Source organism: Sciurus carolinensis, chromosome 1 (genome assembly GCF_902686445.1).
Source record: "Sciurus carolinensis chromosome 1, mSciCar1.2, whole genome shotgun sequence".
Lineage (NCBI taxonomy): Eukaryota > Metazoa > Chordata > Mammalia > Rodentia > Sciuridae > Sciurus > Sciurus carolinensis.
Genome location: NC_062213.1, coordinates 827,027 through 840,846, shown reverse-complemented (window position 1 = coordinate 840,846; position 13,820 = coordinate 827,027). Strand labels below are relative to the sequence as shown.

Below are 13,820 nucleotides of genomic sequence, written 5' to 3'. Positions count from 1 at the left end.
CTCCAGACTTCACTAAGCCCCTGCAAGGTGGGCCATGGCTAGGGGACCCTCCTGCTGTCCAGGTCACACTCGTGCACCCACCCCACACATATAGCACAAGCAGGCAATGTGCTGGGAGACCCTGGATGCTTTCTTTTGTTCTGTTTGTTTATTGCTGGAAGTTGCACCCAGGGGTGCTTAACCAGTAAGCAACATCCATAGTTCTTTTTGTTTTTATTTTTGGACAGTGTCTTGCTAGGTTGCTTAGGGCCTCGATAAGCTGCTGAGGCTGGCTTTGAACTTGCAATCCTCCTGCCTCAATCTCCCAAACTGCTAGGATTACAGGTGTGTGCCCAGCCAGCCCATGGCTTTTTGCAACTTTCCCCCGTGCTACTAGCCATCTTGGCATGTTCAGTAATGTGAGCTGGGTTTAGAAGAAAGAGGGTAATTCCTCAATGCCTTTTGGGAGATTGGTGAAGTTTCTTGAAAAATCTTTGCTGAGGCCAGGTGCTGTGGCACATACCTGTAATCCAAGCAGTTTGGGAGACTGAGGCAGGAGAATTGTGAATTTAAAGCCAGCCTCAGCAACTTAGCAACTCAGTGAGACCCTGTCTCTAAATAAAATATAAAAAAGGGCTGGGGATGTGACTCAGTAGTAAAGCACCTTTGGGTTTAACCCCAGTTTCGGCATGCTGAGGTAAGAATCAGTGTCTCAGAGTTGGCTGGAGCACATGGCTTCTTTGTCCCCCACCATTCCTGGGAACTGTGTCAACTCAAGGAGCTCTCAGACATGGCCCTTCCTGCCCAGTTTGCATTGGTCCCTGAAGGCAGTGTCTTCCCCCTCCAGCACAGGTGAACCTGTAGAACTTGAGATAAACCTCTGGCTGTCCTGTTTGTGGAACTGTGATACCAAGTGAATGACAGACTGGATCTTATGCCCTTGGACCTCTTATCTCTTTGCTCTTTTCTCCTGTCCCATTTCTTTTACCTGGAGAGTGCCTATCATGACTAAAGCCCTGGCAGCTTTGGACCATGAGGGGTATTGTGGATTGAATGGTGTCCACCAAAAAGATATGTTGAAACCCTAACCTCCACCTCAGAATGTGATTTTATTGGGAAAAAGAATCATTACAGATGGAATTACTTAAGATGAGGTCATACTGGATTAAGGCAGATGTCCTTATAAGCAGAGAAAAGATATGCAAGAGTGTCATGTTCACATGAAAACAGATTTGAGTTGTGCTGTGACAAGCTGAGGAGCACATGAAGCTACCAGAAGTCAGGAAAGGCTCATGGAGCAGATCCTTCCCTGGGTGTTGGGAGGGACTGTCGCCTTGCTGGCACCCTGCCTTTGGACTTTTGGCTTCCAGAACCGTGGGAGAACACATTTCTGTAGTGTTAAGCACCCAGTCTATGATAGGTGGTGTTAAGTCCAAGGAGACAGCTGCAAGGGACTCAGGGTGGACACTTCCTGGAAGGACAGTGGGGCAGCCCCAGGGACTGTGAGCTGTCATACTCTGGTCTGATTACCTCTGGGACTGCTTCCATGTTAGAGAGAAATAAGGCCTCTTGTGTGAAGCACCACTGGTGATGCTGGTTTTGATTGGGAATAGGGTCCCCCTGCAGCCCACACACCCTGGGTAATTTCTTTGACCTGGTTCTCCAGGTGGTGTCTCACACAGAGAAGGGCTGGCTCCCTGGAGGAATCCAAGAGCAGCTCTCAACTAGTGGCTGCAGGTTGGACTTTCTTCAAGCTAACTGTTTTCTCTGGGCCAGGAGAGAACTGCAGGGCTTCGAGGGTAAGGCTGTCTTTATTGAAATCGCGGCTAGGACACTGGGAAGGGGGAGGGGACTCTCAAAGGCCAGGGCTTCTCTGGTTACTGGGTCCATCCAAGGGCTGAGGACTCCTGAGGACCTGGAGGCAGAGTCAAGGGCCGTAGACTCGGGCAGGATTTTTAGAGGGTGATATTGTCCTCATACAGTGACAGCAGCAGCAGGACGGTCCAGCCGCCCAGCAGGCCCACGTTGTGCAGCAGGAATAGGAGCCAGGGCCGCTGGTCCCGCAAGTTCAGCATGGCCGGGAGCTGAGGAGGTGGCGCTGGGTTAGCGGTCAGCTTGGGCACCTACTCAGCTCTCCACCCAGGCTCTGGGCCGTCCCCCTAACCATGTCACAGAGCGCCACGTAGAGGAAGAGGCCTGTGGCTACTGCCAGGATCCAGGACTCGCTCTCCTCGCCGACTCCGACTGCGAGCGCCACGTAGAGGCCGGCGAAGGCCGTGAGCGCCGAGGCCAGGTTCAGCAGCAGCGCACGTCGCACCGACAGCCCCGCGTGCAGCAGGGCCGCGAAGTCCCCTGTGGGGAGGGTCCATCAAGAGCTGGCCCAGCTCCCCCACCAGGACCGACCCACTCCTGCTCCCAGTAGCCACCCTCACCACCGGGAAGGCCACCAATGTCCCACCCACGCTCGGAGGCCACGCCCCGCCGGGTATCCTCGCCCCCGGGAGCGGCCCCATCCCGGGCGCTCACCCAGCTCGTGAGGGACCTCGTGGCAGAACACCGCCAGCGAGGTGGCCAGCCCGGTCTTCCAGGAGGACGCGAAGGCCGCGCCCACGGCCAGTCCATCAGCGAAGTTGTGCACGGCGTCGCCCAGGGTGATCAGGTAGGGCAGCAGCCTCAGCTCTGCGGGCGCAGTGGGCGTGGGTCCTCGTAGGCCTGCCCTGCCCCTCCCGTCCACCGCCCGCAGGTCCACAGCCCTCCGCGCCTCCCCTCCACTCCTCCCCGGAGCTCACCTGGGCGCAGCCTCCGGGGCTCTGGGTTTAGCAGCTCTGGGCTCTCCTCTGCCACCTGGGAGGAGCGAGAGTGAGCCCCAGCTGCGGGGGAGAAGGGGTGCGCGCCTCGGTGTGGGGATGGGTCACAGGCCGGTGGTTCTCCTGGACCAGGCTCTGCGTGGGTGGGGAGTGGGCCACTCACCAGATCTGCCCGAGATCCCTCGTGGGGCTGCTTGGGCTGCCGGAGCTCGCTGGGTGCCAGCTGCAGGGACACTCCGTGGCTGTGGCCACCATGGCTACAATGCCCGTCCTTCTCTGGGTCCTGTGGGGAAGGCGGGTCACTGACCTTCAAGTCCCAGTCGCATGCCTGCACTCGCCCCGGGGTGCACACACACACACACACACACACACACACATCCCCACCAGCCTGACCTGGTCCCTGGGCAGCAGGAGGTTGAAGAGGCTCTCAAACAGGAAGAAGATGTAGAGGCCTGCCAGGACGGCCAGTAGGCGCCAGGTGGGCTGTGGGCCAAGGCCCTCCTCCATGTGGGTGTGGACCTCTCCATTGTGGGAGTGCAGCCCCAGCACCTGGGGAGCAGGAGGTGGGCTGGGAGCTTTAGGGCCCACAGGGGTGAAGGGGAGGGCTGGGGAGGGAGGGAAAGGAAGTGGGGCTCTGGCAGTGGGTGACCACAGACCTTGGGCATCAGGTGCAGGAGGGCATCACCAGTGAGTGCACCCACAGCCATGCTCAGGAAGGTCTGCATGACATAGTGGGTGGCTGAGCTGCAGCTGGCACAGGTCAGCAGCAGGAGGCCAAACACAGCACAGAGGCAGATGAGCAGTGTGGCCAGGGAGCCATACAGATACCCTAGGGGGTGAGACCACACTGAGAGCCCCCTGCTTCCCAAGCCCAGCCGGGGAATTAGCAGGAGTTCACCAGGACTGCCCGCAGTCAGTGGAGGCCTCTGTGTACACTGGCCCTCCTACCTCACAGTCTAACTGCAGCCCCTTTGCAGGCCCCCAGCCTGCCTGCCTCCCATTTTCAGTGACCACTCTCTCCTCCTTCTGTGGGTTCCGCTCCTGAGGCCAGCACCCTGGGGCAGAGCTGGGTAGGCCCCGCTGGGGGCTTGGGCACTCACTCTCTGCCTGGCTGAGCTGGTCCCGGGCTGGTGACCTTGCCTGGGAGCTGCAGGCCCCGCTCAGCTGCTGCTGGAGCAGGGCGGGGCTCAGCTTGGTCCAGGCCTCAGGGCTCACCCCAGTCTGCTCAGACAGTCCATAAACAGCCATCACCTCCCTGGCACTCAGGCATACCTGTGGGCAGGTTATGCGGCATAGGGATCAGGGGCTTGAGCATACCCACGGGACCCCGATTCCCCTAAGACTGCAGGTGGCTTACCGTGTCCCATACACTGGAGTTGCTGTTGGGGTTAAGGGGAACAGGGTCCCAGCTGTTGGCCTCCCTGTCCAGTTGACTGTGCTCATCATGGTCAGTGTGGTCGTGGTCACTGTGGGCCTCTCCACCCACTCCCAGGAGCTTCATCAAAGCTTCCAGCTCTGTCAGGAAGGATGGAGGCAGTGCACAGTCTGTGGGCTCCGGGCTGTCCTTCCCAGGGACATGGAGCCTGGGGGTCTCAGCCTGTCTCACCAGCCAGTGTGAGGTTGAGAGCTTCACTGCTGTGCTGCCGGAACACGAAGTCCACAAAGTACTGAGGGCTTGGCAGGGCATGGAAGCAGGACCCATTCCTGGTGTGGTCCAGCAGGGCGGCCAGGACAGGGCCCGGGCTTTGAGGAGCTCCTGCCCCCGCTGCCTCCTCCAGCAGCTGAGGGACATCTACACATGTCTGGGGAAGAGATGGGCCTCAGTCCCACCCTCAGTGAATTTCTAGACTCCAGGTCTGCCTTTGCCTGCTGGATGTGTCTCCCACTAACCCCCAGGGTCTGCACCTACCAGCCTGATGCACTTCCTGGAATCAGATCCACTTTTTCTTCTCACCTGTGACCTGGCTAGCCTCAGTTCCTCCTTGAGGCCTCAGCCCAGCCTGCCCTGTTCCAGCGAGTCCAGACCCCTAGTCTGCTCTCTGGCCTTCTTGGGGGCACAAGAGCATTCCTGGCCTCCCATCTCTGAGTAACCCCACAACCCACTCCATCTCCTGGCTCTGGCACTCCCTGCCCCAGTCAGTGGTCAGTGCTATGTGAGAGCCCCCAGCCCCACTCTAGCCTCTCAAGTTGGCCCCAAAGCCTGGAAGGCGTTGAATGGGATGTTTCCCCTGCTGCAGTCAGGACTGACCCCTTACATGGCCCCCCTCCTGTGCTCTGGCCCCTCCTCACCCTACTTCTCGGTCAGCCCACATGGGCCCTCACCTCTTCCCCAGCAGGCTGGCCAGCAGCCTGGGCCTTGATCTTTTGCAGCAGCTGATTTAGGCCCTGGGTCATGGCCTCAGGACTCTCCAGCAGGACCAGGAAGTGGTCAGCACGGGAGGCCCAGCGACCAGCCTGGATGTCTGCACATGTGCCCTGTGGATTGCTAAGATAGAGAGCTGCGGCGGCACTGAGGCGGGCGATGTACCTGGACTCCAGGACTGGTCCTGGGACAAGCCCCAGCTTGTCAGGCCTGCCCAGGGCCAAGGCATCCTCCACGGACAGGCACTGTGGGCACAAACAGGTGGGCAGGGGCTGGGTTGTGCCCACCAGAGAGGGCAGAGGCAGGCCCTGGCCAGGATGGGCCCCACAGCCTTTCTCACACCCTAGCCTGTTCTTGCTCCTCACTTGGCTAGCACACCCAGAGGTCCCCACCAGTCAGACCCCCATCTCTGGGTAGTTTCCTCCTGAAGCCATTGCCAGCTTGACGCCCTGGGAAAGAAGTGGAGCTCTGTGTGCTGGGGAGGGCAGGTCTGGCAGCCCCCAGCAGGGGAGGAGAGGCTCGGCTCGGCCACTGGCCCGCCTCCTGGAGTTTGCCCAGCTCCTTTGGCTGCTGGCAGCAGGCTGCAGGGTGGAGCGGGCAGGAAGGGGCCGGGGCTGGGGGACCCATCGGGTGGGGCTGTTACCTTTCCACACGGCCCGCTGGTACAGTGCACACGGTCCATCAGCGTATTTAATAGGCTGCTCAGCTCCTCTTTATCCAGAGTGCCCTGGCCTGAGGTGAGCAGGCTCAGCAAGCTGGCAGGCTGGGCCATCACCGCTGTTGCCATCGTCATGGCCAACAGCAGCCCTGGTGTGAGCTGGGCTAGGAACACCATGCTGGGTCCTGAGTGTCCGGTGCTGTGTGTCTGGGCCAGCTGTGGGCTGCTGGGGCCAGACTGGGCTTGGGCTCTAATGTCTGGCCCCAGCCCCAGGACCTCTCCCAGGTATTTCCTGTAGGGCTCTGTGATTGGTTGCTGGAGGTTCCTGGGTTAACCATTCCAGTGGCAGGTCCTCCCTGTCAGCAAGGCGCAGAGCCGCTGCCTGTTGTGGAGTGAGGGCCGGGCTCCTTCCCCTGGGTGAGTGGCCTCAGCATCCCTCCCCTGCCTGCCTCACCCAGAGCTGTGGTGCAGGGCCACCCCTCTACTCTCCCAGGGCTCCAAGCATCCCCTCCTGCCCTGTCTCTGGAGGTTGCCCTCAAGCTTATGCTCCTGCAGCAGAGGGGCCTGAATGCCACAGGATGTACCTGTCCTCCTCCACACGTGCACCTCAGAGCCCCTACGCACACACCTGCCCTGGCGCCTTCCCAGCCCCCCAAGCCTGTGGCCCCAGTTGAGGGTGGGGCTTTGGCCTCTGGGCCTGGGATGGGCTGCTGTGTAAGGAGCCACAAAGGTACTTGCTGAGTCATGTTCCCCACCCCAAGTCCTCCAGGGAAAATCCCCAGGAAATGGCCAAAGCTCCAGCAGACAAACAGGAAGGGAAGACAGGCTCTTGACCTTGGCTACCACCTGGCAGGGCTCTTGGTGTCAGGGTGTAATGGTGGTTCGGTGGTTCAGTGGTTCACTTTTGGCTCTGAACGCAGCCCTGGCTGCTCAGCCACTGCGACTTATTTTTATTATTTATATATAATAAATAATAAATTTATATTAAATTATTATTAATATATTTAGATTATCTATTTATTTTTGGTGACTTATTTTTAAACAGACATGCTCTTTTTCTTCCTCTCTCCCTGCTCCTCCCTAACCTCAGGGGAACAGGCTTACCTTTCTTCCCCATGGAGGCAGACTTATCTGTCCCTGAGTGCACACCCACCACAGGAAGGAATCCAGCCTTTGGGGATGGCAGCAGAAGACCTCAGAAATGCCTGTCTCCCGAGTTAACCAGTGAATACTACTCCAACAGAGAGCACGGGAACGTGGCCTTTGGGTTGCCTCTTTAACAGCCCCTGTTCCCGCTGGTGGGCAGAATCACAGCCCCTGGGACAGGAGTGCCCTGTGCTTCTCCTTTGCTAGCAAAGCAATAAACCTTTTTCATTTTTCTCCAAATTGTGTCCATTGTTGGATTGGCATGGGGGACAGAGCTTTTGGCAACAAAGGCTGGAGGAGGGCCAAGAAGGGTCTGGAGCTCTGGGGCTGGTAAGGGTTGGGGGAGGGCTGTGGTTCCCAGTGGTGCTCCTCCCTGTTGGCTTCCTCTCCAGCCTTTGACCCCAGGGCCTTATCTTTACTTTGTGGCAGTCTGGGGGAAGGGCTGGACTCCAGGGAGCTTGGACTCCCCCCAGGCCTAGGGCAGCCCTGCCTTCTGGACTGGGCCTACAGGGCACTGTCAACCCCTCCCTCTGGGTTCAGCCAAGCCCTGACTGAGCCCTGCAGGGTGTGGCTGGGCTGGTGAATGGGAGCCTGATGCCCTAGGACTGTGTTCCCTAGTCTTGCAGGGCAGGGCAGGGCAGGGCAGGGTGCCGTCAGGCTGGATGTCCTGGGCCCTGGGGTCTGGTGACTCTTCTGCCTGTCCCTAAGTGAGAGCTAGGGCAGGGTCAGGGAGGGGCTGCCTGGAATGCCAAAAAGGGCAACCCCACACAGCCATGGCCCAAAACGGAGGTTTTCTTCTGCCTGTGGCCACTGGGCTGGCTGCAGGACCAGGCTGGCTTGAAATGGCCTCTGGCTACACACCACACACTGCTCACGCTGTCAGCCTCTGGGCAAAGATCTGGGCCTGGCAATCCAGATCTGACCTCTGTACCCAGGGGCCAAACCCGTCTGAACCCTCAAAAGTCAGTGCAAGGCTGGCCTCCCCCAAAGGGCCTCAGTTCCATTTCTGGTGCCCTCCCCCTCTCCCCATGCCCACTTGCCTAGTCTAAGAGCTGCCACAGAGCATCCTCAGCTCCCTGCTCTTCTGCCACCCACACCAGATGGGTAGCTCACCCCCAGTAGGGTCGGTCTCCTGGGTGTTGCACCCTCTCCAGCACCCTGGATCCTCTGCGTCACCCCATCATCTAGATGCTCAATGCGTCTGCACCCATCATAAAAGCAAAATGCTGGGAGAGGATGCAGCTCAACAGTAGAGGGCTTGCTTAGTGTGTGTGCGCGGCCCTGCGTTCAATCCCCAATACAGTCAAAAAGCAAAAACCAAAACCATAGCCTGTCACAGCTGCATTAGGCAAGACGGCAGGAGGTGGAGGCTACGGAGTACCTGTGGAGGGATGAGTAACACATGCACATCGGAGCAGTCTGCAGCCTTCTGGGAGGGATTCCCATCTCAGGCTGCAGCATAGGGGCCCCAGAGGACGTTGTGTTGAAATACCGCCATTCACAAAAGGACAAACACTGAATTCCACTACACAAGGGGACCAGAGTGCTCAAATACAGAGAGGAGGGAGAGGGTGCCAGGGCTGGGAGCTGGTGATTCCTTGGTGCTGAGGTTCACCTTGGGAAGATGATGAGTTCTGTAGGTGGACAGTGAGGACGCTCATTAAGATCAGGACTGATGCACTTGAAAGTGGCTGCACTCCAGTGGTTACAATGACAAATGTTACATTTTATCATAAAAAAAGAAAACAGATCAAAGCAACATTCCCTGGCCATTGGTCCCTCTGAACAACTGCAGGCCTTAAGCGCAGTGGTATCAAGAGGCTGTTCGCACCAGGCCAGGTGGCACACTACCATAATCCCAGGGGCTCCAGAGACTGAGGCAGGAAGATCGCAGCAGCCGGGTTGTGGCTCAGTGGTAGAGCGCTTGCCTAACACGTGTGAGTCACCAGATTCAATCCTGTGCCACTTTAAAAAAATAAAATAAAGGCATTGTGTCCATCCATAACTAAAAACAAAACAAAACAAAAAAAAAACCCCAAAAATTAAAAAAACAACCAACCAACCAGTCAGTCGGCTTCAGAAACTCAGTGAGACCCTGTCTCTAAATAAAATACAAAATAGGGCTGGGGGTGCGGCTCAGTGGTCAAGTGCCCCCGAGTTCAATTCCTGGTACCCCTCCCCCCAAAAAAGCTGTTCCCCAGCCACAAAATGCTGCCAGCATCCTCATGCCATTTGCAGCATTAAGCATGCCTCTCTTGGTCCCGTGGCTTACTGCTTTTCCCTAGGCGAGCATACTTTTCCTTTTTTTTCATGCCAGGGATTGAACCCAGGGTGCTTTACCACTGAAATGCATTCCCAGGCTTTTCTATTCTGAGACAGGGTCACACATAAGTTGCTCAAGCTAGCCTCAAATTTGCGACCCTCCTACCTCATCCTTCCTAGTAGCTGGGATTACCGGCCTGTGCCACCATACTTGGCCAGGACAGTGATCTCTGACATGAGGCAGGTTCACAACGAATGCCAAGAGACTGGTAGGGCAGCTCCGGCAGCCTGTGGTTGGTAGTTTTCATCCAGCCCCAGCTGCTGGGAGCTCTCAGGGGCGGAGTGGGGAGGATGGCACGGCAGGTCCATTCCCAAAGCAGGAGCAGTAGAGGTTCACCCAGACCTCTCTGTGCCAAGCAGGGCCCACTGGGGAGGACAGTGCCCCTGCATGAAACAGACGGTGTGCAAAGCGGCAGTGACAGGGACAAGCCACCATGCTGGTTTGGAGCAACGGCTGCAGGACCCTACCAGAAGTTTAGGATAGACAGATGAGGCCAGACAGGCCCAGAGGAGTACCCACAGAAGGCGTAAGGACGGCATCTTTATTGGGGGAGAGTCCTGACACCATGGACACAAGTCTCATGAAGATATCCAGGGTGGCTACCGCCAGAGGGAGCGAGGAACTGTCTCCTAGGAAGCATCCACATCCCCACAGGCCACGCCGCGGTTCAGGCGTGCAAGAAGCGGTTAAAGGCGTTGTAGGCAGACTCCAGATCGAAGAGCATCTGACGCACCTGGGAGTCATCGAGCTCGTCGGATGCTGACATGCCACTCAGGGTCTGTAGCCTGGAAGTGGAGTGAGTGGGGTGTGGGCAACGGGGTTACGATGGCACCTTGGGGACTCTGCCTGCCCAAGAGTGACACTCACCATTGGTTGACTGTTTGGCGGCCCTCGAAGTCTGGGGGCAGGTGGCTCATGCGGTGCATGGTCTCCATCAGCTCCCGCAGGTCGGGCTGGATCTGCAGACAGGTGAGGGGCTGGCACCCCACCCCTGCCTCCCCCCACCCCCGCCCCTCTTCCCCGCCCAACTCTTTTACCTCATCCATGGCACGGATCTCTAGGCGCAGTTTGTCCATGACTGTGATGAAGAGCTGGGGGGGGCATGCAGGAGGTTTCGCAGACCAGCTTGGTGTGGGGAGGTTTCTGGCAGCTATGGGCCTGGTTCCCCTGCAGGGCCAGGTCCATGGCCAAGCCTTTCTGCCTCTCCCACCTCAAGGCTCCTCACCACACCTAATCCTGAAGTTCTGGGGCTCCTTCCTGCCTGGGGCACTATATGCAGGACCCTCCTAGAGGGTCTCCTGGCTGCAAGGAGAGCTGTGTGGGAACTTGGGGCGCACTGCCACACAACCTTCCCAGGCCAGCACCCTGCCAGAGTGGACCCTGTGCCTTCCTCCTCACAGGAGCCTATGGGCAGCCACAGGTGCGCCTTGGGGGCTCCCGGCGTGCTGCTCAGCAGAGGCCCTTGGGACTCTGTTTCAGTGGTGGGCTGCAGCAAGCCCTCCCGCTCTCCCAGGAGGCTGGGCTTACTGAGACAACATCGGCAATACAGCGATTGAGGTTGCCCTTGTCGTCCTTGATGGTGATGGGCCTGTCCTCCTTGACCCTCTCCATGGCGAGCGGGCAGTCCAGCTGAGGAGAGCAGATGTGGGTGCTGGGTCTTGCAGAGTGGCAGGCCCTATGCAGGCCATGGCCTCATCCCCCCCTGACCCCAACTGCACCCTTCCTGTGGTGGAGGGACTGGCTCACTCACGCGGAACTTGCGGCAGAATTCATCAATGGAACTGATTTCTGAGCCTTGAACCTGCCGGAAGGCAGCTTTGTACTGGACCAGGAGCCGAGAGCAGGCTGCAGTGTACCTAGTGAAAGGGCCAGCTGCTGCCCACACCTGAAACAAGCCCCTGCTCACCCTGCTTTCCCCTAACGGTTCAGACACAGTGACTCTCATAGAGGACCAGGTGATGGAGTCAGAGACTGGATGTTGAGGGCTGAGGCTTGCCATCAAGCCTGTAGAAGATGAGAATTCTAGGGGAGAGCAGAGGCCAAAATATGATGGCCACAGAGAATAAGGCTCACACTGGGCAGAGGCCCAGATACCCACTATGGTCCTGGGGGGCTAATGGCTGGGTTGATTACCTCACTGAACAAAACCCCCATGTCCACACTGGGTGCCAGGACTGAGCAGCACTGCCTCTAACTGAACATCCCCAACCCGCCTGAATGAGGCCACCCATACCTGGCAGGCAGGGCCGGGGCATACATATTATATGCCTGTCCTTCACTAGATACTTCTGCACCCAGGCAGGTTTTCCCTGGTTGAAACAGCACTGAGGCCACCTAGCACCCAGGAGCACCCCCACGGTGCTGAAGGCCCTACAGAAGCGAGGTCCCAGACCACTGTTCCTGCTGCCCACGGAGTCCCTCTGCAAGGCTTCCAATGCGGGGTACCCTTTGGACATCTGAGGGTGGCGGTTTGCTCACTCGTTGGGGGTGACGCAGTCCTTGATGTATGCTTTTTCCAGTGCCTGCATTGTCTTCACTACTGCAAACAGCTCTGCCATGTTGTCATACCTGAGACAATCTGTCCATCAGGCCATGGCCCCGAGGCAGGGAAGCCTCCCACATGGGGACACAGCTGTGGTGGATCTGTCAGCCCACCTCTCACCCCATCCCTGGTACTGTTCCTTGGAAATTGTCTACCTGGCCTGACCCCATGTTTTCCTCCCCTACCACTAGTGTGGTGGTGGCTTTGGGAGAGGCTACTCCCCAGAGGCTGGGATGGGCACAGGTACATGCGGGGGGCAGCCTGGATGCTTGACTTACTTCTCTCTCTCCCGGGCATTCTTGTACAACTTCACTTCCTGTTGGAAAGAGTAGGTAACGTGTCAGCCAGCTGCACCTGGTGGCTCCAGGGCCCAAGAGGGTTCACACAGCTGTTTGCTATGGGCCAACATTGGCCAGGAGGGCACCTGACACTCACCTCATACAGCTCTGGCTTGTTCCCAGGGGCTGCAACAGAGTAGGCAGAGAGTTGGCAAGCTCGCCACAGGGTGAGCCCAGGGCAGGCTGATCTCAGCCCCATTTCAGTTCCTTCCCAGAGGCTTCTCCTGTGCTGTATCCCAAAGAGCTCAGGGGGAGCTTAAGGATGGGGGTTCCATCTTCACCCCTGATTAGTGAGTAGGATACTGGCTCTGAGTGGCTGTGGTAGGCCCAGCTACCCACTGTACAACAGGGAGAACCACACCTTGCTTGCAACACCACAGTGTAGTGCAAATAAGGCTTGTCACACACCTCACAACTTGGGCTGGATGCAGGAATCCTCAGGATGCTCAGGATCCTCAGAGCTGAGGCTCTGAGCACAATGAAGCTCATCATCTCTGTGCTGAGCAGGACCAGGCTAGCTCTGCCTGGAGTTCTTGGGGCCCTTACTGTTTACCTCTGGCCACCTCCAAGGCAGTATGAAGGATGGAGGGAGGTTGGTAACTTTCTGACTCCCTCCCCTAAACCTTCCCATCAGCCCCTGCCACAGGGAAAGCCTGGGCCCTTCCTATTCTGCTAGTGCAGGCACTCACCTCCCATGCCCGGAGTGGCTGGGATCCCGTGAAACATCCTGCAGGCTCGGTCAGCCACAGAGTGAGACCTGAGGAGTACATCCAGCAACAATTCAAGAAGGCCCTGACCAAGAGCTTCCCCACCAGCCTCCCACAACAATCAGTACACAGAGCCCATGGGTTGTCAGAGGAAGAGAGGCGGCAGGCACTGAGTGATGGGCAGGGCGGTGTGGCGGAGCTACTCTGCGACAGGTGGAAACGAGCAGTTGTTGGAACACAGCATTTTGCGCAGACAAGAGCACCCTAAAGCAACCCGTCAGAGGGAACGTCCTTTGAGGAAAAGACAAGCTGGGGGCTGGGTTTTCTGAGCCTAGGGTGTCCTAGGGAAGCAGGATGGAGAGAGGGTTTTATCTATAATATGGCAGGAACTACTGGAGGGCTAAAGGCAAGCTCGTCGCAAGGCTCCCTGCCAGGTAGGGGCTGTTTGGAAATAGGACCCCTGGGAGGGTCCTGCCTAGTAGGGAGGTTGGGGCCGATGGCTGGGTCCCACCGAAGGATTTGAAACAGGGTGGAAAAAATAAGGACTTAAAAATGAGACCCCCGATTTTGGCCTAGGGGAACCATGACAGTGGGAAACCACGACGCAGGGGCCTGGTGGGCGGGTGCGGGCGGAGTCGTAGGGGGTCGCCAGCCTGGCGCGCGGTTCCCGGAGCAGCGTCCAGTTCGCTGGCGGGATGGAACCGCGTCCTCCAGCTCCCGCCGGGCTCCTCGAACACAGCGCGGGGGAGCCCGCGAACACGACCCGGAGCCCCCGAGGAAAGCGGAGTCAGGTCCTCCCGGCCAGCAGAGCCCAGACCAGGCGCGCCGCCCGCCGCCCACCGCCCAGGCCCGTCCCGTCCCGTCCCGCCGCCGCCGCCGCCACGAGTACCTGGGCGCGCTCAGCCGCTCCCGGAGATGGCGCCGGGGCGGGGCGCTCTCCCGCGCCTGCGCCTGCCGG

General features: G+C 58.4%; 2 protein-coding genes across 4 annotated transcripts; both read right to left on the bottom strand.

Moving 5' to 3' along the window:
• Nucleotides 1–1,126: 1,126 nt before the first annotated feature.
• Slc39a4 (solute carrier family 39 member 4) lies at nt 1,127–6,394 on the bottom strand. Of its 2 annotated transcripts, XM_047558982.1 has the most exons (12): nt 5,792–6,394; nt 5,109–5,393; nt 4,393–4,588; nt 4,144–4,301; nt 3,887–4,058; nt 3,443–3,615; nt 3,180–3,335; nt 2,950–3,069; nt 2,769–2,823; nt 2,506–2,658; nt 2,144–2,331; nt 1,127–2,063 (listed from the first exon to the last, which is right to left on the bottom strand). In XM_047558982.1, exons 1-12 carry the CDS (start codon nt 5,981–5,983, stop codon nt 1,935–1,937), a joined length of 1,977 nt encoding a protein of 658 aa, XP_047414938.1. In that variant the 5' UTR covers nt 5,984–6,394; the 3' UTR covers nt 1,127–1,934. The 2 variants fall into 2 exon arrangements, with proteins under 2 accessions (XP_047414938.1, XP_047414945.1); XM_047558989.1 differs by lacking the exon at nt 5,109–5,393 and having other exon boundaries at nt 5,792–6,392.
• Nucleotides 6,395–9,795: 3,401 nt separating this feature from the next.
• On the bottom strand, nt 9,796–13,813 carry Vps28 (VPS28 subunit of ESCRT-I). 2 transcript variants are annotated; one of them, XM_047556000.1, is made up of 10 exons: nt 13,752–13,813; nt 12,845–12,912; nt 12,253–12,281; nt 12,096–12,133; nt 11,754–11,843; nt 11,026–11,131; nt 10,803–10,904; nt 10,313–10,366; nt 10,143–10,234; nt 9,796–10,060 (listed from the first exon to the last, which is right to left on the bottom strand). In XM_047556000.1, exons 2-10 carry the CDS (start codon nt 12,879–12,881, stop codon nt 9,943–9,945), a joined length of 666 nt encoding a protein of 221 aa, XP_047411956.1. In that variant the 5' UTR covers nt 12,882–12,912; nt 13,752–13,813; the 3' UTR covers nt 9,796–9,942. The 2 variants fall into 2 exon arrangements, with proteins under 2 accessions (XP_047411956.1, XP_047411948.1); XM_047555992.1 differs by lacking the exon at nt 13,752–13,813 and adding an exon at nt 13,422–13,705.
• Nucleotides 13,814–13,820: the final 7 nt, after the last annotated feature.

Excerpts from the sequence above, each read along its gene's own strand:
- Slc39a4 (XM_047558982.1), bottom strand. The coding sequence starts at position 5,983 with ATGGTGTTCCTAGCCCAGCTCACACCAGGGCTGCTGTTGGCCATGACG. Across the intron at positions 4,302-4,392 it reads TCTCAACCTCACACTGGCTG|AGCTGGAAGCTTTGATGAAG; the intron begins GTGAGACAGGCT and ends CCTTCCTGACAG. Across the intron at positions 4,059-4,143 it reads ACTCCAGTGTATGGGACACG|GTATGCCTGAGTGCCAGGGA; the intron begins GTAAGCCACCTG and ends ACCTGCCCACAG.
- Vps28 (XM_047555992.1), bottom strand. The coding sequence starts at position 13,447 with ATGGTTCCCCTAGGCCAAAATCGGGG. Across the intron at positions 12,134-12,252 it reads ACAAGCCAGAGCTGTATGAG|GAAGTGAAGTTGTACAAGAA; the intron begins GTGAGTGTCAGG and ends TCTTTCCAACAG. Across the intron at positions 11,132-11,753 it reads GACTGCGTCACCCCCAACGA|GTACACTGCAGCCTGCTCTC; the intron begins GTGAGCAAACCG and ends CCCTTTCACTAG.